Below are 21,415 nucleotides of genomic sequence, written 5' to 3' on the forward strand. Positions count from 1 at the left end.
CCTTGCTCCATCTGGTTACTGGTTCTTATTTCTCTTTTACAAATGGGCTTTAAGGAATGCTTGTCCCATAGATCTTGTGAAAATCCACACAGTTGATTGCAAAGATTCCTTTGGAAATTTAGTAAGTTCCTTTTTCTAATTAAATCAAGTTGGGATATGATAAACTTCTGCAAAAAAGATTAATCAATTGAATGGTGGAATTCCCACCATAACAACACCCAAGAGGTGAAATCTGACCATAATTAATAATGACCAGTGACAGGTAAGGTCTATATCAACATGACATTGCAGTTACAGGAAGAAAATACCACGTGTGAATGTTGTGATTGGAAAGTTATTTCCTTCATTTTTTTTCTTACCATATATAAAAGCATTGCTCCAAATATTTTCAGTTATCCTTCAGTTGGTCTGCTGTCTTAAGATGTGCATATACTTTCTGTAAGGTAGGTATGCCAAGATGTGCAATTATACCATCAAACATGAAGAGGGTTGGTTTTATTTTTTTATTTTTAAACCTGTAAGGGAGCAGGAATGAATTTAGCAAAAGAATGTAGATCACTGACATCTCCAGACATTTTTAAAGCACAATTCTACCATAGTTTTCATTCCGCATTTTCATTGTTTTGAAGTAGACTTATCATTTCTTAAGAGCTGAAGTCACATTCACCCTAGGTCACATTTTTTTCTAAACAGCAAGTTCCAAAAGGTCTCTTCTCTTGCATAACATGGATTTCAGAAGCCTGTATTCATTATCCAGGAAGTATTTCTGTGGACTGCTAGAATTTTGTTTGGGAGAGATCTGAATCCAAACAAATGTTTGATTTGACTAACGTCTATCATAACTTTTCTATAACTTCTGTCATAACTATAAACTATTCCCTCTAAAACAGCTCCTCCATCTCCACCATATGACATCACGGTGCTTGAAAGTGTTCATGACTCAATGGTCCTTGGATGGAAACAGCCGAAAACTGTCGGTGGAGCTGATATAACTGGCTATTATGTGAATTACCGGGAAGTGATTGGTGGAAAACCTGGAGAGTGGAAAGAGGCTAACATTAAGGCAGTTAGTGAGAGGGCATACAGGGTAAGAGATTGGTTTTATTACTGCTAGACACTAGACCTCTGCCTGATTTTTGGCATTACCTGTTCCCCAAGCCCATTCTTCCGATGTTATTCAAGAGCCCCACATCCAAACACTTTTTGGTGGTGCAGGTGGTTGCTGGTAGAAAGAGGGGACAAGAACCTTAGCTTACATGAACTCCTTAGGTTAATTTATTTTCGGATCCAAACCTATAATCTGATTTATTTATTTTGCTCTGCATGCTATTTTAATTGCACTCATTCTATTATATTTTCTTCTCTTAATGTAGTTTTGTTTGCAGTTATCAGACATAATTAGTGTATTGGATATGTGTAGTCTGTACTTTTGTAGGTAAAAATTAAAAAGCAATGCATGAGTTGACAGCATCAGAAAGCTGCTTGACTTGTGTCATTGTAGGATCTTAAGCCTGATGCAGATTGAAGGTGCAAGTTACGACTACCGTATTTTTCGCCCAATAAGACGTACTTTTTCCCCTCCAAAGATGAAGGGGAAATGTGGGTGCGTCTTATGGGGCGAATGCAGGCTTTCGCTGAAGCCTGGAGAGCGAGGGGGGTCGGTACGCACCGACCCCTCTCGCTCTCCAGGCTTCAGGAAGCTATCCGCTAGCTGTGGGAGACCCAGCTCTCCCAGGGCTAGCGGAGAGCTTGCCTGCACCCAGAAGCTTGGGGCGCGCTGACCTCAGCACGCCCCAAGCTTCTGTATTCGCGCAGCGGTCCGCTAGCCATGGGAGAGCTCCGCGGCTCTCCCAGGGCTAGCGGACTGCTTGCCGGCACCCAGAAGCTTGGGGCGTGCTGAGCTCAGCACGCCCCAAGCTTCTGTATTAGCGCAGCGGTCCGCTAGCCGTGGGAGAGCTCCGCGGCTCTCCCAGGGCTAGCGGACTGCTTGCCGGCACCCAGAAGCTTGGGGCGCACTGAGCTCAGCACGCCCCAAGCTTCTGTATTAGTGCAGCGGTCCGCTAGCCGTGGGAGAGCTCCGTGGCTCTCCCAGGGCTAGCGGACTGCTTGCCGGCACCCAGAAGCTTGGGGCGCACTGAGCTCCGCACGCCCCAAGCTTTGGGATTAGCGCAGCTGTCCGCTAGCCCTGGGAGAGGCGCCCGGCTCTCCCACAGCTAGCGGAGACCTTGCCGGCACCCAGAAGCTTGGGGCGTGCTGAGCTCCGCACGCCCCAAGCTTCGGGATTAGCAGAGCGCACCTGGGGGGAAAATTAAAAAAATTCCCCTTTATTTCCCCCCCAAAAAAACTAGGTGCGTCTTATGGGCCGGTGCGTCTTATGGGGCGAAAAATACGGTATTTCTAAATCAGGCATATAAAATGGCTCTATATATGTGTGTCTATATATCTATATCGGGCATAGGCAAACTGGGCCCGCCATATGTTTTGGGGCTACACTTACCATCATCCCTGACCACTGGTCCTGTTAGCTAGGAATGATGGGAGTTGTAGTCCCAAAACATTTGGAGGGCCGAGTTTGCCTTTGCCTGATCTATATCTATCTATCTATCTATCATCTATCTATCTATATCTATTTGTGTGTGTGTGTGTGTGTGTGTAGATATATCTATATATGAAGGCAATATGAAGTATCATTTGCAACATTAAAGATTAATGAATTGTTCACTAAAATGTTGCATGCCATATTAACCTTTTCTCCCCTTATCCATTATGTAGCTCCATGACTTGAAGGAAAATATGACGTACCAGTTTCAAGTGGCTGCTGCTAACCTAGCTGGCCTTGGCCCTCCTTCTCCAGCTAGCAAGTCCTTCAAATGTGAAGAATGGACCATTGCTGTTCCAGGTTAGAAGCAGTATGCAGTCTTTAGAGTTGGTAGGAGTAGCCTTCTTCAATCTGACATGCCAAACTGAACTTTCCACAAGATAAGAAGGAAATGCACAGTATGCCAACTGGGATAGCAGTTTATGTGTGATCCTAACAGGCTACTTGCTGTTAGGAAAAAAATGCTTCTGTGAGTGCTAAACACTTTCTAAAAAGCTGTTAGATTTTGAAGATAGCTCCTACTGTCTTCAGGGCCTTTGTCATGGTTTCCTTGGTTCCATCGGGCTCTGCCCCAGGATGGCAGGCTCTGGAGGAAGATGAGAATGAATGGAAGGGCAAGACAAGAACAAGTCCTCCCCTTCTCCCAGTCCTATCTGGCTCTACTACGGAAATAGGACTTCAGCTCCCTCCCCTGGAAGAGAGATTGTTGGAACTTGGGGAGGGCTTGGGGTTGCAGACTAGAGTAGCCAAGCAGCTGGGTCCGAGGCTCTCTCCCAGGACCAGGTGCCACCTTAGGAGAAGGGATTAGATGTTTCCAGCTAGACTATGTACCTGCTCGCAGGCTAGCTGGTGATGTAGGAACAGGCACTCAAGGGCTATGCCCATCTCAGTTTCAAAGCTGAATTGGTGGGCATGGAAAACTTATTAGAACACCTCGCTCTCTTGCAGCCTTGTAACTGACCCTGAACTCAAGTTCCTTGGCCATTTTTCCTAGATTGGGTCCATCTCAGCTAACCTTGTGAGCTCTGTAAATGAAATAGCTCTTCTGTTGCTGCTGGGTCTATATCATTAATCTGTCATAAAAAAATTCTTTCCTTACTCAAAAGTCAGAGCACCCACTGTTGGATTTTGAACCAGGAGCCTGGACAGCCTTTAATATGACCTTAATATGACAAACAGGGCTCTTCTAAATATAAACACCTATTTGGTTCTCCAAAATTTGCCAAGCAAATTGAAGTGTACAAATATTCAAAATGGGATGCTCTTGTTTCATGGTGATGTAGCATGGATAAAGAGAGATGAAAGTCATGGTAACATCATTATTATTTTTTAATATGAGCTAAGTTTAGGTCACAATTTGATTAAAGGTTGTTGTTGCTATTATTTCTTCTGTATTATGTGCTAATCACTATTGTGACCTCAGTTGTATTCTTCTGTCATTTGCTTATCTTTCAGGACCACCCCATGATTTGTCATGCAGTGAAGTTAGGAAAGATTCTTTGGTTATATTGTGGAAACCACCAATTTACATTGGCCGAAGTCCTGTAACTGGTTTTTATGTTGACATGAAAAAAACAGATGCACCAGAGGAACATTGGAGGAGTGTGAACGAGAAAGCTGTTGCAAACAAATTCTTCAAGGTAAGCCAGTTTAGGGAACAAATAATTGTATGATGACTGATACTGAATCCTAATTGTTACACATTTCATTTTTCTGGCAATTCCTTGTGGTTTTAGATTGCTTAGGAACTGTTTTGCCTTCAGTCACACCCATAAAAATCTACTGCAGTTGCACTGGGAGGAAATCTGATTCACTACATCAGAAATAGAAGTAGAGTGTTAAGCAAATAGGATGACGTGTTCAGTGGTTGCATATATTTGCTGAACAAATGAGCCACTCAAGCTCATGAGCATTCTGTTCAGACATGTGCTGGAAACTATATGACAAGATGGCTCTTTTTTTATATATACACCACACCATGTCATCTTGTTTTACCACAAATTTATGATTTCTATTTCTATAACATTTGAATATACAGTTTCACAGAACTGGTCCTAAACATAGGATTATGTGCATTTAGAGCCTTGAGTCCTTTCCAAGGATGGGCAAAGTCTAACCAACGCTAAGCACTTTTAAATCCCATTGGTTTCAATGGGAGAATTACACATATTGTGAAATGGCTCCCAAAAGGGACTTAAACCTATGCTTGGGTTTGGCTGGACAATTTCCTGCAATGAGGATGAGAAACCTGTGACTATCCAGGGGTTGCTAGATTACTACTTGTATCACAAATAAGCAAAGCCTACCCTGTCCAAGCTAGTCAATGCACCAGGAAAAAAGAGAAGGGAGGTGAAAGATTTTCATAACGAGTAGGGGGGTGGGCATTAAGGGTGAAGCTAAGGTGTTGTGGAAGGGTTAGGGCTCTAAGACCTTAAAGAAGGAAGAGAGACTTGCCATAATGGTGTGAAAGGGGCTGTTCTAGCACATGAAGCAATGTAGAAGATGGCATGAAAAGTGAACTATGAGAACCAAACAAATGAAGCAATGTTATCAAAAGCAATGTTATCCCACCCAGCTGGAACAAGTTGAAGTTATAACCACTCCTAAAGAAGTGGTATCTAGGGAACAAAGAAGAGAAGAGCTACATACTGCTAGGCAATCAAGGAAGTAACAAATTCAAGACAAGTCAATGAATAGAGTCCATTATGAGTTGGAAATAGCTTCAGAGTAAGAAACAAAATAAGAAGAGAACCAGCTTCTACACTGGGAAGCGAAAGGGTGAGAAACTAAAGGCTCATGTAAAAAGCTAGTGTAGTTATTAGAAAACATTTCCATAGTAGTTTATTAAATTTGTGGTGTTGGTTTTTGTACCACAAATAAAATCTGTTTTAATCTTTGTTAATAGTGCGGTGCACAGTCTGTATGCCTGTGCCTACAGGGGCATTGCATTTCAGCTTTAAGGAAAATACCTGAGATGACAGGGTAGCTGGTTGAATCTCTACATGCAACTGTTCCTCTCTAGAACTATGGATAAGAAGCATCCAATGACTCTAGTCTGTTACTTAGTCTCCGCTAAGAATTCTAATAACATGGGAGCATTTCAGTGGCTCATGGTGCCCTGCTCCATCTTGAGTGTTTTGTGAAGCAAATCTTGTGAACAGTAACACTGAAGTTCAGGTGGACGCCAGTCTTCATAGCTTAAGCTGCAGGCACAGCCTAAAAATATTCACTCACTGCTCTCCTGAATTTTGTTTTCAATAGATCACTGGCCTAAAAGAAGGCACCAGTTATGTGTTCCGTGTACGAGCAGCAAATCAAGCTGGAGTTGGGAAGCCTTCAGATCCCACTGACCCTGTAATAGCTGAAACTCGACCAGGTTTGTTCATGTTTCACTGGTTCCCCTGAGGGCAAAGTAAAAATGTCTGTATATATAAGAATGATTAGAAACAAACACAGCCTGCACTATAGTTATGAAAAGGAAGCTGAACCTTACATTACCTCTTTAAGTGCCTGCATCTCCTCTCAAATAACAGAAGAGTTAGACAAGTCTACTTCACTCCACCCCATCACATATTTGATGTAATCCACAAGCAAGAAGACACCAGAGGAGATTGTGGGGATAAGCTGAGGGGTAGACATAAATGTACTCTCCTCTTCTAGAAAGAGAAGAAACAATCATAATCCCACCCTGAATCTTCAGTGTCCTCGTTCCTAGGTTTTTATGGTGGTAGCAAGAGATTATTTAGGATCATTGTTCCACCGAATATTTGTTCAGATTTTTAGGCAGCATATAAAATGCACAATGTTAGATGAAGTACACAAACTAAAACTGGTGAAGCGTCAGTTGAAGTACTGTTCACCAGCTTATCAAATGACACCGTGGGTTCCCCCCCCCGGGGGGGGCGATATTCTAAGGCAGTGAGGACTTTCCCCCTTTACTTATATACTATCCATATCCTTACTATCCTTGAATTATTTCCACCTCTCTTATTCTGTTTTTTGATATATCTTATTTTGAGCCCTAGACAGTGACTAGATTTCTTGTCAGGGGGAACCATGCTGGATCAGGCCAAAGGCCCATCTCATCCAGCATTTGTTTTCACAGTGGGCATTGGGAAGCCTGAAGCCTGTCTCCCCAAGTGGAAAACTGTTTCCACACTTGCCTCTTCCATTTTTGAATCTTAGCTTGACAGCCGAAGCCAGCGTAGGAGCCAACTCCTAGGGGCCGTGGGGGCTTTGGCTCACACAATAAAATATTTGAGGGGGCCAGGCTCCCACAAAGTTGATGGGCGTTCCCTTTCAAATGGTGTGTGTGATCGATAATCATGTGATTGATTATGTGGGGCGGGGCTTACCTCGGCCCCCCAATATTTTATTCAAGTTGGCACCCCTGGGAGTCAGACTGTATCCCTTGGGTCTGTTGTAGCTAGGGGTCCTCTTTTTCTGGTGAACTCTATTTCTCTGATATGATAAAAGTGTTAATTTCTCCCCAAGGCAATATTCTGCTTATGCTCAGCATCTGAAGAAAATAGATGTCAGTTTTTAAAATGCTTTATTTTGATCTTCTAGGAACAAAAGAAGTTGTGGTTGAAGTAGATGACAATGGAGTAATTTCCCTGAACTTTGAATGTGATCAGATGACTGCAGACTCTAAATTCATCTGGTCCAAGAATTATGAACCAATTGATGATGATTCGCGGTTAGCCATTGACACCAAAGGTGGAAAGTAAGAAATTTCAGAAATGCAAGGACTCCTTCTATGGGATCACGTTACTTGTTTCCTTTATGCTCTTTTCACATGCAGATTAAATTATTACAATGAGATTCCAGTCTGACCCGTCTAAAACTGTTGGTAGTACAAAATGATACATGTTATTGAAAAGAATTCAGTGACTCATAGGCATACAGTATTGTGCCTGTATTGGGTTTTTTCTTCTTTGTAGCAAACAGTAGTTCAGATATGTGTGCAATTTATATCTGGACTGCAGCACACAACAGGAGAAAAAGCTAGACCCCCTCACACTCTGCCAGAGCCCCAGTCCAAATTGCTCCATCCCTGTGACTAAATTTAGGAAATACAATTGTGTGGGAAAATCCAGTCACAGATTGGACAGTTTGGTTCTTGAATGTTATTTTTCTGATCTTTGGTTCAACACTCAAGTTGTGTTATTTTACAGCACTTTAGATTTAACCCATGAGCCCACAGTAGTTTGTGCTCTGACTAAAGATGAAGAAGAAATTCAAATCAGCTTGCATTTAAAGCAAAACTCCATCAGATTTGCACTCTCTGAAACAATACGCAATCCTTCAAAATTCATGCTTACCCAAATTTTGCAATGCAGTTCTCCAACCAGTGTTTAAAAAAATGCATATATTAGGGGAAATTGCTTGCAAAAAATGTGTAAATTAGTCGAAATTGCATATAAAAATGTGTTTGGAGAAATTTGCACTAAAATGCTGATGAGGATTTTTTCTAAAAAGCAAACTGCTGCAAAATGTGAAAGATTGAATTAAGACAGAGAAAATGAGAAATTGAGAGAACCAAAATTGAGAAATCCTTCCATCCTAAATTCTGACTGCTTGAAACATTCTATCAAAATAAATGAAATCCACCTTAATACCTGAGCTAACAGTACCTCACACATATACTTGCCAGATATTGTATGTGGGTGTTCTCTGATATTTGATTTTAACTTGTATCGGTTGCTTATACAAAGCTCTTTTGTCTTAAAGGTCAAAAGCTATCTTTAAAGATCTCAGTGAAGACGATTTGGGCATTTACTCCTGTACTGTAACAGACACAGATGGAGTCTCATCAAGCTATACATTAGATGAGGAAGGTGAGCACCAATATTCTTTCGTCCACCTGTCAGCCTTTCCCTTTGCCTCTTATGTCACATGGCAATGAATGATCATACCGTAAAATGTGCCAATATGCCAAACAAATTGCTTCTTTTCTACATACATCTGCCTTTCTCTTGCAGAAATGAAACGCCTGCTTGCACTCAGCCATGAACACAAATTTCCAGGTAAGTGACATCAAAATAGTTCTGTTCCCCGAACGTTAAGGATGTCATTTTCACATTTGTAACATTTTTTATTCCTGTAGTCATTATAGTATTGTGATTTGAGTCTAAAATGGAATGCTGCACATGCTCAGAGTATTACTTTTTGAAATCCAGATTGGCAAACTTGGGAGGGGGGGTGCTGTGTGTGTTTTGCTCTTACATATCAGATTTATGAAGCACAGAAAGGCAGTAGGGGAGGAAGGGAGAGAATAGAAATGTTAGTTGTGTAGTGCACAATTAAACTAATACATCACTCTCTAAAGGTCTACTTCCTTAAGACTATTGAGTCCAGGGTCTAAAATTACCAAGCTGCACCACTCCTGTGCTTGCTTTCTGTTCTATTTTAGGCTAAAATATTCACAGCTAATTATATACAAGGGCCTAAAACTGCCTCAGAACTGACAGCATCACACAAGTAGCATTGCACAAAGTCTGTTTTTTGGTGTGTGTGTTTCTTACACCCACGGGTTAATGCAAGCACAGACACATGTGGCATTAACTTGTTTGGGTTTACATACCCTAAAACATTTCTCCAATGAAAGCAGGGACATTCTTAGGGAAAAGGAAAAGTGGGACATTCCAGGATCAAATCAGAAACTGGGCCAGCTTCTCTAAATCAGGGACGTACCTGGAAAATAGGAACACTTGGAGGGTCTGGGTTTAGAAGTTACGCAAGGTCATAGGGTTGCCTCCTATTCACCTTCAGGTGTTGTAATAATAAATAGCTTTTTCACAGGGGCATTTCAGTGCCTGTTTCTTGAAGCTTCCCTCACCTCTCCTTCTGGCTCATGGACCCTGCTTATTGGGGATTAGACTTATTCAAAAACAGGCCACAAATTAAGATGCAGTTGCCTTGCTGGTCTATGTTCCAATCTAAAGGATCACAAGGAAGGGCAAACAAAATGAAATAATGATCTGCCAGTGTCCTACATCCCTAGCATCTTGGGTTCTTTTGTCACAGGCTGTGGCAGATTCCCCAGCTTTTGCTGCCTGGTTTCCACGGAGATATGATGCCAAGTAGAATCTAAATTTGGGGACCTCATCTGTTTACTTGGTACTACTTCTGCAGAATAAAATTCTTCCTGTCTCTCACTAAAAACTTTCCATCCCACCCCCCCACCCCCAGTAATATTACCTATTAAGTTTTAAACTTGGTTACACTCATTTATGCCATAATTTCTTTGCTAAGTATTAAGGAGATGACCTTATAGGTTAAAATGGATGCATATCAGAAGGAAATTAAGCATATCTTAAATGTTTCCAAGGCTATGGAACATTAGAAAGAAACAAATAGAGAGCAATTGGCATTTGTTCTTGGGATTGGGTACTAATAACTAACTGGCACTTGCATACATGGCTAGAATATTGATAAGGACACCCAATAAACCCTGGGTTCTGACATTTGTATCAGGGGAAAATATTGTCAAGGAAAGCTCTGTGAAAGAAAACTCAGCAAAATTGTTATGAGGAGAAATGACAGCAGAACACTTCATTTAATCCTGTGTGCACATAATCAATGTATAGAGGGGAGCAATGGCAAGCTTTGCCCTGGTTGTGTTTGCAGTGTGCCTGTGCGCATTGATAATGTATGCCTGTAGGCTCATAGGCAGGGTCAGTAACTGCACAAAGCAAAATCCTCAACCACATGTATGAGCCTTTTGTGTACCATTTTAGTGCACATATTGGCATGCATTGAAAGAATGCAGAAGTACAACAGTGCCCAGAATTCGTTGTGTGGGGGAAATGTACTTTAAAGCTATAGTGTGTACATGGCCAGAGAGAGAGGTTTCAGGGGGAAAGCAAGAGTGGAGTATAGAAATGCATTTCATGTCAGAGTAAGTATAAATATAAATATATGCAGAACAAATATTGCAAGGATAACAATAGAAAAAAATTCATTGTAGTTTGTTTATCTGCGTTCATGTTATTCTACATGAATAACACAAGCTTTGAAACATCTACCTGTGTGGATTACAAGCTTCCATCATTTAGAAAACTATAAAGACAGAATAAGCCAGAGATTAACAATGGAGGAAATTTGTCCAAAATCTAGTGGATAAAGTCAGTTCTTGTGAACACACCAAAAACATCCATTGAGGCTCTATTTCTTTACTGCAGTTGTCCCCCTTAAGTCTGAATTGGCAGTTGAAATTCTGGAGAAGGGACAGGTGCGATTCTGGATGCAGGCTGAGAAATTGTCTCCTCATGGTAAAGTCAACTTTGTATTTAATGACAAGGAAATTGTTAATGGAGAGGTAAGTGGTTGGAACTAACTGCTTCTGTAACAGGGTGTTATCCAATGCACTCCTTCTGTTAGCAAAAGGATTTATGCTCACACCACAGGAGTTCCCCCGCATGCACCCCACACACTCCCCAAATCTACTCCAGGGTGTGGTTTGAGTGAAAACCCAAAATAGACTTTTGGGGGGAGAGGGAGAGAAGGTTATATGTGTGCCCAAAATTCAGCTGCAAACTTACCACTTAACATTATGTCTGTATGTACTTTAACATTGTGGGGTTGTTTCTAAGAAATCATCCAGGAGGCTTTGAAAACATTCTATTTTGGGAGATAGGAAGATGACTTTTCTGCTCACTTTTATGTTTGCTCTTGAAGAAATACAAGATGAAGGTTGACAACACTTCTGGTATGATTGAAATGGTTATGGATAGACTTGAAGATGTGGATGAAGGCACCTATACCTTTCAAATTCAGGATGGCAAAGCAACCAATCAGTCCAGTCTTGTTCTCATTGGTGACGGTAAGAGTTTCTAATATTCCTTTTTAGAATTTGGTAGTATGGTTTAACATAAATTTGTAGAAGGTTAATTTTCTTTAATCAGAAACTAGACTTGTATGCCAATTGTACTTTTTGCAAACTTCATTTAATGTTTTAATTGTACAGTGGGAAGTGTTATGTTTCAGACAGTAAATTATGAAACTACAGAAGTGCTGCCAACTGATTAATATGGAACGTGTGTTGCAGGAGTAGAATTTTGCATAGAAAACCCTATAGAAAACCTTAAGAAAAGAGTGTTCTAGGCTGGGATCCAAATAAATACATAACTAGTTCCTCCCTTCCAGTGAAGCGTTTGTTTTTTGAACAAAAGCTGTTGAAGGCATACAGCAAACTATGTTGAAATTTAAGGGAGTTTCCAAAGCATGCTGTCATCACCAGTCAGTGACTGCATGAAGTATATATTTACTGTTGCAAATAATTATTTGGGTTTATACTAAAAATGGGATTGACAGAAACAAAATGCATCCCCTGTGAATGATAATACTTCATACTTATCATTATTTAACATGTACTTGGCAACTTGTAGTGTACAACTTACAATGCAATGCTTTTCTCTGTGATTCTCACCTCAGACTAGTATTGTTATTGCTAGGTATTGTTGTTGTTTTTGTTTTGTTTAAGTGAAAATCTATAAGAATTTGTGTGGCTCAGTTATTTACCACATGTGAAATTTTAATAGTGGTGAGGACTATGCAGGTCAGCTGTGATAATAACATTGTGAGTATATTAGTTCAGCATTTGTTGTGCATAATAATTAAAAACTACTTTACAGTATCATATCACTCTCATCCTATTCTGGTCAGTCAGTGCTCAAAATGGGGCAGGATCATGTGGAATGCCATCCTGCTTTTTTAAGATAGACGTAAGATTGGCCCACTTCTTTTTTCAACAGACATAAAAACAGCCTTTGAATTTGAAACAAAACCATCCCATTCCCATCCCCTTCTATGGTCTAGTCATGTTTTTAAAAGTTATTTACTCATAATTAGCTCCACCATATTGGAATATACATTCCATTAAAAATCAATTGCACCCATCCAGTTCATGATTCTGCAAGTGCGTCACAGCCAGCTTAGGTGTGCAGATCTTCTGTCTCTCAAAGATGGCTATATTTTAATCTCTTTATTTAAAAATGTCTAGTGTTCCAGAAACTACAGAAAGAAGCAGAATTCCAGAGGCAAGAGTGGTTCAGGAAGCAAGGTAAGAAATCATACAAAAAGGAGAAGACTATTGAAACATTTTAGCTGATTTAATTCAGTTCTGTATGTCTAAAATTTAATGAGCAAATTTTAAAAGGGCATTTAAAAAGGCAATTATTATATTTTTCTTTTTCTTATCCACTAGATTTCAAGAGTCATCCCTCTGAATGACTGAGAACTTTCCCCTTGAAGTCTGTTCGCAGGTGGTTTGCATTCAAACCACTTGCCAAACAGACTTCAAGAGGGATTGCTCTCAGTGCTCGTAAGCTGATCAGTACTGAGAGCCATCCCTTTTGAATGCTGATTGGCCCTGACAGCCAGCCCTTCAAAGGTGTTTGGCAATCCCCTTTCAAGTTCTCGACTGATGTCATAAAGATGTTAGGTGCTTGTAGGTGGACAGCTCCATCAGTTTGTCAAAGTTGGCCTACAGGAGTGTGGGAGAAGGAGGGACCAGACTGGTCAGCAGTTCCATACCCCTCCCTTAGAAAAAAGAAGATCACTTTGCATAATTTTCCCTGAATGTGCTTCACCATTTGTTTATTTATTGCTAGCAGCTTTCACCCTTTACATTGCCATGTCTAGGAAGCTGTAAAGTAGGGATGGAGGATAAAGCTAAATCTCTCAAATATGCAGTTTCTGAAACAATAGGAGAGCTGATACACAGCTATCCTTCAAAATTCCCACTGAAGTTTCTGATGCAGTCTTCAACCGTTTTTTTTACAAAAATGCATATATAAGGTGAAATGTGTATAAAAATGAACTCATTAGTGAAAATAACATACCCAAATCTATTATATTAGAAGAATACATGCAAAATATTAGTCAAAACTGCATACAAAAATGTATTTATTAGGAGAAATTTGCACTAGAATGCTGAAGAATTCCCATAAGGATTTAAAGAAAAACAACTCGCTGCAGAAATATGGGGAAAAAGAAGAATTTAAGATTGGGAAAATGTGAAACTGAAATAAATGAAATTGACAGATCCTCCTATCCCTATTGTGGAGGGTACAAAATGGAGGCCATAGTGCCAGCACAGTTGCCACTTATAGTGGCGGCGGCAGCAACAAATCCTTAGGGGAAGAGAAAGAAGCTGTATTAACTGTAATGCTACAGTTAATGGTGCGCCCCACCCCCAAGAATTTCTCCTCCTCCTGCAGAACTTCTGTATAATAGTCCCCACACTTCATCTTCCCACAGATTGGGTGAGGAATTTTGAGGGGCTGTTTGTGCACAGCTCTTGCAGCGCAACAACAACAAATCTAGAGGATATAAAAAATAGAGAGCAGTCTGGGGAAAAAAAATGATTCTGTCTGTGTCATAATTTCTGAGGGGATCTATTTTGCATATTGTTTCAAACAGGTCCACATTTTGTTGAGTATCTGGGATGGGAAGTTACCCCTGAATGCAATGTGTTACTGAAATGCAAGGTAAGAAACAGCTACAGTTTGGGTAGTTTGTGATAGAAGAAGCACAAGTCGCAAATAGTGGTCAGCTGCCTCTTGGGTGCATTTACAGAAGCCAGGATTGTACACTGATCACAAACCTAATGGTCGCTGTCACAGATCCAGTACAGTGGTACCTTGGTTCTTGAACTTAATCCTTTCAAAAACCAAGGTGTGGCTTCCGATTGGCTGCAGGAGCTTCCTGCACTCAAGTCGAAGCCATGTCGCACATTCGGATTCTGAAAAACGTTTGCAAACAGGAATACTTACTTCTGGGTTTGCGGCATTTGGGAGCTGATTTGTTCGACAACTAAGCCGTTTGAGAACCAAGGTGCCACTGTATTGCCTTCTCAAATATTGCTCTGTACTTTGAAATCACATTACAAATTTGGTTATGATGTCTTCAGAGGTGTCTAAATGCTTAGTGAACAAACAACTTTCCAAAATATATAGTGGATAGTAGATATAGGATGCTTCTTTTTGTCCTCAGGAACAAGAACCAAGTGAACAAATGTTTTGAAGAATCTTTATCTACTTTCTGCATGGTTTGTTCATGGTTTGCTACCCAAAGCAGGCTGTTTGATGCATGTTTTCCATATAAAGGAAACTACTTTTGCATACTTTTATTTCATTTTAGGTAGCCAATATTAAGAAAGAAACACACATTGTTTGGTACAAAGATGAAAGAGAGATAATGGTTGATGAAGAACATGACTTTAAGGATGGCGTTTGTACTCTGCTGATAACAGAGGTGAGTGTTCCCCTTCTCTCACTTAAGATGTGGCAGATTTCCTAAATGGGCAGTGCTTCCAGAGATGAAAAGGTGTTGCTACTGCTTGATTTTATTTTGTTCACAGTTTTCTAAGAAAGATGCTGGTATATATGAAGTAATATTGAAAGATGACAGAGGGAAGGACAAGAGTATATTGAAGCTTCTGGACACAGGTGAGAATAACGTGTAAAACTGTGCTGTTTCTGTTTACTTGGAAATAAGCACCTGTGGATTCAATCTGACTTATTTCGAAGTAATTGTGTGTAGGATTGTGGTCTTAATTTCACAAGGAATCAGCAGCAAAACAGTTTTTAAAATTTTTCCAGAAGAGTTTTTCTGATTGCACATCCCAGTCCTCCATTATTTCAGTGTAGTTCCTTAGTGGACTGTGCTCCTATGAAAGGAAGGGTGGTATAAAACCAGATTATGGTAATCAGTGCTGTTTTCTAGAAAAAGAGGTGCCAGAACTCACCATGAAAACCTCCCTTGTTCTTTTATAATGGCAATGGTGCCCACCTGAGAGGTGCCAGAACTGAGTTCTGGTGAGTTCAGGCTGAAAGAAAGCTCTGGTGGTGATGATGATCTTTAATGTTCAGTTTGTGGAGCCAGGAATTCCTTTTTTTAAACTAATCATTTATTTTAACCAGCTCTTTTCTAAATTCATTTCATGTTAGTGAACCCTTTCTGTTTTGCAATTGTGATTTGTGTCTCTAGAAGGAAACCAGGGGGAGCCTAAGCTGTTTTGATACCCTCAGGGACTACATAAGGATGCCCAGGAGGACTGTAGCTTTGTGGTCCTTTGCATGCAGAAGGTCCCTGGTGTCTCCAAGTGGGGCTGGGAAAGACTTCTGTCTGAACCCCTAGAGACTCTCTGCCAGATAAACAATACTAAGCTAGATGGATCCATGGTCTCGCCTAGTATAAGGCACTTTCCTGTCTTCCTATATACATCTTGGATTGCAAGATACAAGAGGCAATGTCACCGTACTCTGTTGGGGCATAGCTTAAATAATTGCTTCCTCTATCCACCAGTGATGCTTCCCTAAACAACAACAACAACAACAACAATAATAATAATAATAATTTATTATTTGTACCCCGCCCATCTGGCTGGGTTTCCCCAGCCACTCTGGGTGGCTTCCACAGAAACCAAAAATACACTAAAATATCACACATTAAAAACTTCCCTGAACAGGGCTGCCTTAAGATGTCTTCTGAATGTCAGGTAGTTGTTTATCACTTTGACATCTGATGGGAGGGCGTTCCACAGGGCGGGCGCCACTACCGAGAAGGCCCTCTACCTGGTTCCCTGTAGCTTTGCTTCTCGCAATGAGGGAATCGCCAGAAGGCCCTCGGCGCTGGACCTCAGCGTCTGGGCAGAACGATGGGGGAGGAGACTTGAATTACTTTGTAGTTAGGTGAATCCTAAAGAAGACTTCTTTGTTAGGCATAAACTGCACAAGTTTCAAAACCTGTCTCTTTTATAAAGGGATGTTCTTTTGAAGTACAATAAAACCAAACAGAAACAAAGGGGTTTAATAGGACATTAAAACCATGAAGGAAACATGCAAACTCCTTAAGAATCTTTGCAACACATTTTAAGAGGCAACTCAGATTTCCTTCAGGAATCTGCTTGCAGGAATGCTCCAGATTAGCTGGGGAACTTCAGGGCAGCATTCAGCTACAACCAGGCATGTCTGATCTGGGAACACTTAGTCTCAGTCTCTGGATTTGTTTCCACAGCTTTTGCAGATTTGATGACGGAAGTATGCAAAGTGATTGGTGAGTATTTAATTCCCCCCTTCTCCTGATGAATGACTCATTTGTACTACTCCAAGAAAGACTGTAAGACTACAAAAATATGTGTTATATTTTCAGCTTTATCTGCAACAGAACTGAAAATCCAGAGCACAGAAGAAGGCATCAGATTATATTCTTTTGTTAGCTACTACTTGGAAGATCTGAGAGTGAGCTGGTCACACAAGTAAGTGGGTGAGCTCTTGCCAGTACAGTAATTAAGATCTCATTCAACAGGAACATTCTATACACATTTAAATTTAGGGCACATCCAGAGTGCTGCATAACTCCATGCTGGCTTTGAATCAGCTTAATGCAACCAATTTTTTTGTATACATGCTGTGCTGTGCCTGTGGCTCAGATATGCAGATGATATGTGATCAACCTCAGACAACTCCAGGGATCCAAAGGCCAAGCAAGTGATCCTGGGTGAGATCAGACACAGCATGTCCCAATACACGTTTATGCAGCAAAATAGCTCCCTCTGAACTCAATAGGACTTGCAGTCAAGTAAGCGTTCTTAGGACTGCTATCTCAGAAAGTGTCACACCTAGTTATGTATTTGTTTATTTTATTTATTTGACTTCTAAAACACCTTTTATATATATATAAAAAAACAATTTGCAAAGCCTCACACAAACAAAACACATTCCCACAAGAATAAAGCACATTATTAAAGATATAAAATCAACAACAGAATAAATTTTGGGGGCAATGCTAGTGTCGGGTCTTCTTCAATTGCACCACCGTTCTTGTTTAGAAAGGTATGCAAATGGTTGCTTCTTCTAATTTTTCTGTGTTGTTGGTTTGGGAAAGTAAACTTGTGGTCTTGCACAACCCTGTTACCAGTTACGTATTATGTAATAACTGCAAACATCACCTGATAACTTGAAAATTTATGATCAGCAGGTATTGAGGGTTTGGGGTGTCTGGCCCATCAGCTGAAAACAGTTCCCTACACTTGGTCTGTGCCTTCCTTTTATAGGGAGATTGCTGATGGCATGAGCAGTGGATGCTTTCTGAATGGCTAGAAAGTACCCAGAAGGTGCATGAAGCAGGAGAGCCTTGGAGAGAGCCTGTGTTAGGCAGAGCAGCTTTTAGCACCCCACAGTTAGTTTTAAGTGCACACAGTCAATACCACTGTGACAGTTTAAATACTAACCTTTAATCATAACTCCTGCTTTAGCGTTGATATTCCTGCAAGGGAATATGTGCTGAAGTTCAAGTTTGACAGGCACAGCTGCTGTAGACTGAAGACAATCCTTTGAAGTCATATTGGAAAAAACTCCTTTGAAGCATATGGCATCGTCTCTTGCTGAAAGAAAATAGAGCTAGCACAGAAATGTTACTTTGACAGGCCATTATCTTTAATAGAATTTATCTAAAACTTGTGTCTCAACTTGGTTTCCTTGTTCTTCTTTTCCCAGTGATGTTAAAATGAAGTATACAGAAAGAGTTAAGACTGGTGTTACTGGGGAACAAATCTGGTTGCAAATCAATGAGCCAACACCCAACGACAAGGGAAGATATATATTGGAGCTCTTTGATGGCAAAACTGGACACACGAAGACAGTGGATCTTTCTGGGCAAGGTAGATAGGTTCCTTTTTCTTTATCATACCTTCTATTTTTTAATGCAGAAACTGAGAAAAATTATTCTGAGTGGCAGTGACAATGGCTCTTACTCTTCTGGTTATATGATTCTCAGTGTAACTCCCAATAGGCTGAGTTAGAGCTTGTAGGCCTGCCGGGCTCCTCACAACCTGAGCTTCAGACTACAATCTGAGTCTCACTAGTAAGTGACCCATTGGGAGTACCTCAAGAGCATACTGGGCAGTGGAGTTTATGGCTGATAAGTTTTCGTTTGTTAATATTTCATTTTTAAAATATTGCACTTTCCCCCTCCTTACAGAGGTACTTAAAGCAGCAGGAGAAATCCAAGGAAGAGTCAACAATAATTTGAATCGTTAAAATAATAAAAGGCAGGACACAACAGTGTCCTGATTTCCACATAATGCTCCACCATGGTTTTTCTTTTTTCTTTTTTGTCACATCCATAGCCATTCCAGAAGGCTAACCATGGTTTGTTTTCTGTCAGCAAACCACCAAATTCAAAGAAAACTCAAAAAACAAATAACCACACAACTTATATTTATAAAAACTATTAACTTAATCCTGCTCTCTTTTTTTTAAAGCCTTTGATGAAGCCTTTGCTGAATTCCAGAGGTTAAAGTAAGTATAATTCATGGAAGATACAATCTAAATAGGATAATGGGGGTTCTGTTTTAGAAAGTGTGGGGCTCAGAGATGGCCACTGCTGGCACCCACAACATTGCTAGAAGTAAGCATGACCAGAAGTGACAGTTGCAGTGGCATCTGGCTGTCTAGCACACTCTCACTCATCATGACCACTTAGAGAGCAATGGGGGAGGAGGGGGAAGAGAGCATCAGAAGCCCAGGTGTTTGAGAGGATTTCCCACTGTGGAAGGAGAGGAGGAAGCAGCCTGGACTTTATACCCACTCGCAAGTCAGGTTCTGGTGGAGAGAAGTGCAGGGAGATATAAGGGGTGGGGGTAGGTGGCTGACAAATGTTGCTGTGGAAAGGTCCTGGGTTGAGCTGAGGACCTGGACTCCAGCTTGGGAGCTAAGACTTCCCTAAAGAAGAAGAAGGTATGGCATTCTGGGGAACTTTACTTGTCCTCCCCCCACCAAATTTTTGACAGAAAGTTATTCCATTGCTCAGCTTTTATTAACATTTTTTTTAAAAAATTCAGTGATTTTTTCCATTGGTCAAGACTAGTTTCAGCATTAGGAGACAGAGAAATCTATGTCCTGTGTTGTTATGAGTGTTTACATGGTATGTGTAAAAACATCATTAAAACTATGCTGATATGAGAAATTGCATCATCACATTGAATCATTTGCAGACAGATTTAGTTCAACGGTGTGGGTGGGTGTAATGTAAAATATATAAAGAGTAACTGCTTTCCGTCTCCATACTTTTAACATCAAATGAAACTGAGGATGCCTTTTTTTGTCTTTTTCAATTTCAGAGCATTGGCGATTGCAGAGAAAAGTAAGTGGACTGTCAGTTGGTGTCTGCCTTGACTATCAATAGGATGCCGTACTGCCAGTAGGAAACTTCAATGTAGCTTCCTTTTGAAGAGAGTATTTCTGTTTAGAAATCTACAGGTTGATCACTAGCAGGCATTCAGACAGGCTGAACTAGTCATGAAGCAGTTATCTGTGTTCCCCTCACCCGCACTGCCCCACTTTAGCAGCCCTATAGAGACTGCTTCTTGCCTACCATGTGCAAGAAGGGCAGAACTGCTTCCCTTAGCCTGCACCGTAGCATATGGGAGTGATTTTTATTCCTTGCTGGCCTTGATTGCCCATCAAACAACATTCATTGTAAGTAGCCAAGCTACAAAATAGAACAGTTTGTCACCCACAACTGTACTTTTCTAGCAGTATTGTTATGTGTATGCCTTTGAATGCAATTCTACTTTGATGCCATTTATATATTTATGGTATTTATATTTTGCCCTTTAGTGGGTTCCCAGCACAGCTTACAGCAAAATTAGAGGTGATGACGATTTTGTGGGGGGGTTTCGTACCTGGCCCCCGTGCATGTTGGCGGAGCACACATAAGCCCCTGTTATATCCTCTTCACCCCTGTTTCTCTCCTCATTCTGCCTCCGTTCTGCCCTCTTCCAGGTCCGAAAGGACCCGCACATTGGCAGACGCATCAGTTGGATGCACACAAAATGGTCACCGTCTGTGTAATAAAAGATATAACTACTGTATGCTACACACTAAGTTGTCACTTCTCAGCCACAAAGTGGCAGACTCTTGTCAATTTCTCTCTCCTTCATAATGCATAATAAAACTTAAATATGGCCATGATGTTGCAGCATTATACACTTCCCCACCCTTGACAGTAGCAGCTACCAGAGGAGGCTGTTGCACATGGTTTCCATAAAAAGGTTCCAGGTTTAACCCTTGGCATCTTTAGGTAGGTGTGAGAAAAGATTCCTGTCTGAAACCCTGGAGAACTGCTGCCAGTGTAGAAAATTACTGGGATAGATAGACTCAGTATAAGACAGCTACCTATGATGGTAAGCGGGGCTTGGAAAATGCATAACATCAGGACAGGAGAGCACAGGCTAAGATTTATTATAGGACCAATAAGAAAAGCCTGAGAACTGGACTTGGTCCTGCTGCTTCTGATGGAAACCCCATTTTATCAAAAAGTGAAGAAATCCAGCAGTGGTGAATGACCATAACAGCTTGCACTTCAAGAACTGTGATGTGTTGAGCCTTTAAAGGTAAAGGTACCCTTGACCATTATGTCCAGTCGTGGATGACTCTGGGGTTGCACACTCATCTCGCTCTATAGGCCGAGGGAGCCGGCGTTTGTCCGCAGACAGCTTCTGGGTCATGTGGCCAGCATGACTAAGCCGCTTCTGGCGAACCAGAGCAGCGCACGGAAACACCATTTACCGTATTTTTCGTTCTATAACACGCACCTGACCATAACACGCACATCATTTTTAGAGGAGGAAAACAAGAGAAAAAACATTCTGAATGAAACAGTGGATGTATCATTTTTGTGCTTCATGCTGTGGCCACAGACATGTGATCTGATGGTGAATTTGGGGTGACCCAATGCAAAGCTCCTGAGGATCCATGTGGATCCATGCTTTTTAACCACGTTTTTGCACCATTGCAGCCCCAG

General features: G+C 41.0%; 1 protein-coding gene across 2 annotated transcripts in view; it reads left to right on the top strand.

Moving 5' to 3' along the window:
- Positions 1 to 21,415, top strand: part of MYOM1 (myomesin 1) — a 71,113-nt gene that overhangs the window by 42,463 nt on the left and 7,235 nt on the right. For both annotated transcript variants that reach the window (XM_082235099.1, XM_082235100.1), the window contains 18 exons: positions 891 to 1,087; positions 2,773 to 2,899; positions 4,055 to 4,239; positions 5,861 to 5,975; positions 7,169 to 7,325; positions 8,333 to 8,439; positions 8,584 to 8,628; positions 10,786 to 10,922; positions 11,282 to 11,426; positions 12,606 to 12,665; positions 14,027 to 14,094; positions 14,747 to 14,860; positions 14,967 to 15,054; positions 16,625 to 16,663; positions 16,760 to 16,865; positions 18,106 to 18,269; positions 18,873 to 18,909; positions 19,731 to 19,753. In XM_082235099.1, the coding sequence (XP_082091225.1) occupies positions 891 to 1,087; positions 2,773 to 2,899; positions 4,055 to 4,239; positions 5,861 to 5,975; positions 7,169 to 7,325; positions 8,333 to 8,439; positions 8,584 to 8,628; positions 10,786 to 10,922; positions 11,282 to 11,426; positions 12,606 to 12,665; positions 14,027 to 14,094; positions 14,747 to 14,860; positions 14,967 to 15,054; positions 16,625 to 16,663; positions 16,760 to 16,865; positions 18,106 to 18,269; positions 18,873 to 18,909; positions 19,731 to 19,753 (1,914 nt within the window). The remainder of the gene's footprint in view (positions 1 to 890; positions 1,088 to 2,772; positions 2,900 to 4,054; positions 4,240 to 5,860; positions 5,976 to 7,168; positions 7,326 to 8,332; positions 8,440 to 8,583; positions 8,629 to 10,785; positions 10,923 to 11,281; positions 11,427 to 12,605; positions 12,666 to 14,026; positions 14,095 to 14,746; positions 14,861 to 14,966; positions 15,055 to 16,624; positions 16,664 to 16,759; positions 16,866 to 18,105; positions 18,270 to 18,872; positions 18,910 to 19,730; positions 19,754 to 21,415) is intronic.

This window comes from Podarcis vaucheri, assembly GCF_965113315.1.
Source record: "Podarcis vaucheri genome assembly, chromosome: 8".
Classification (NCBI taxonomy): Eukaryota; Metazoa; Chordata; class Lepidosauria; order Squamata; family Lacertidae; genus Podarcis; species Podarcis vaucheri.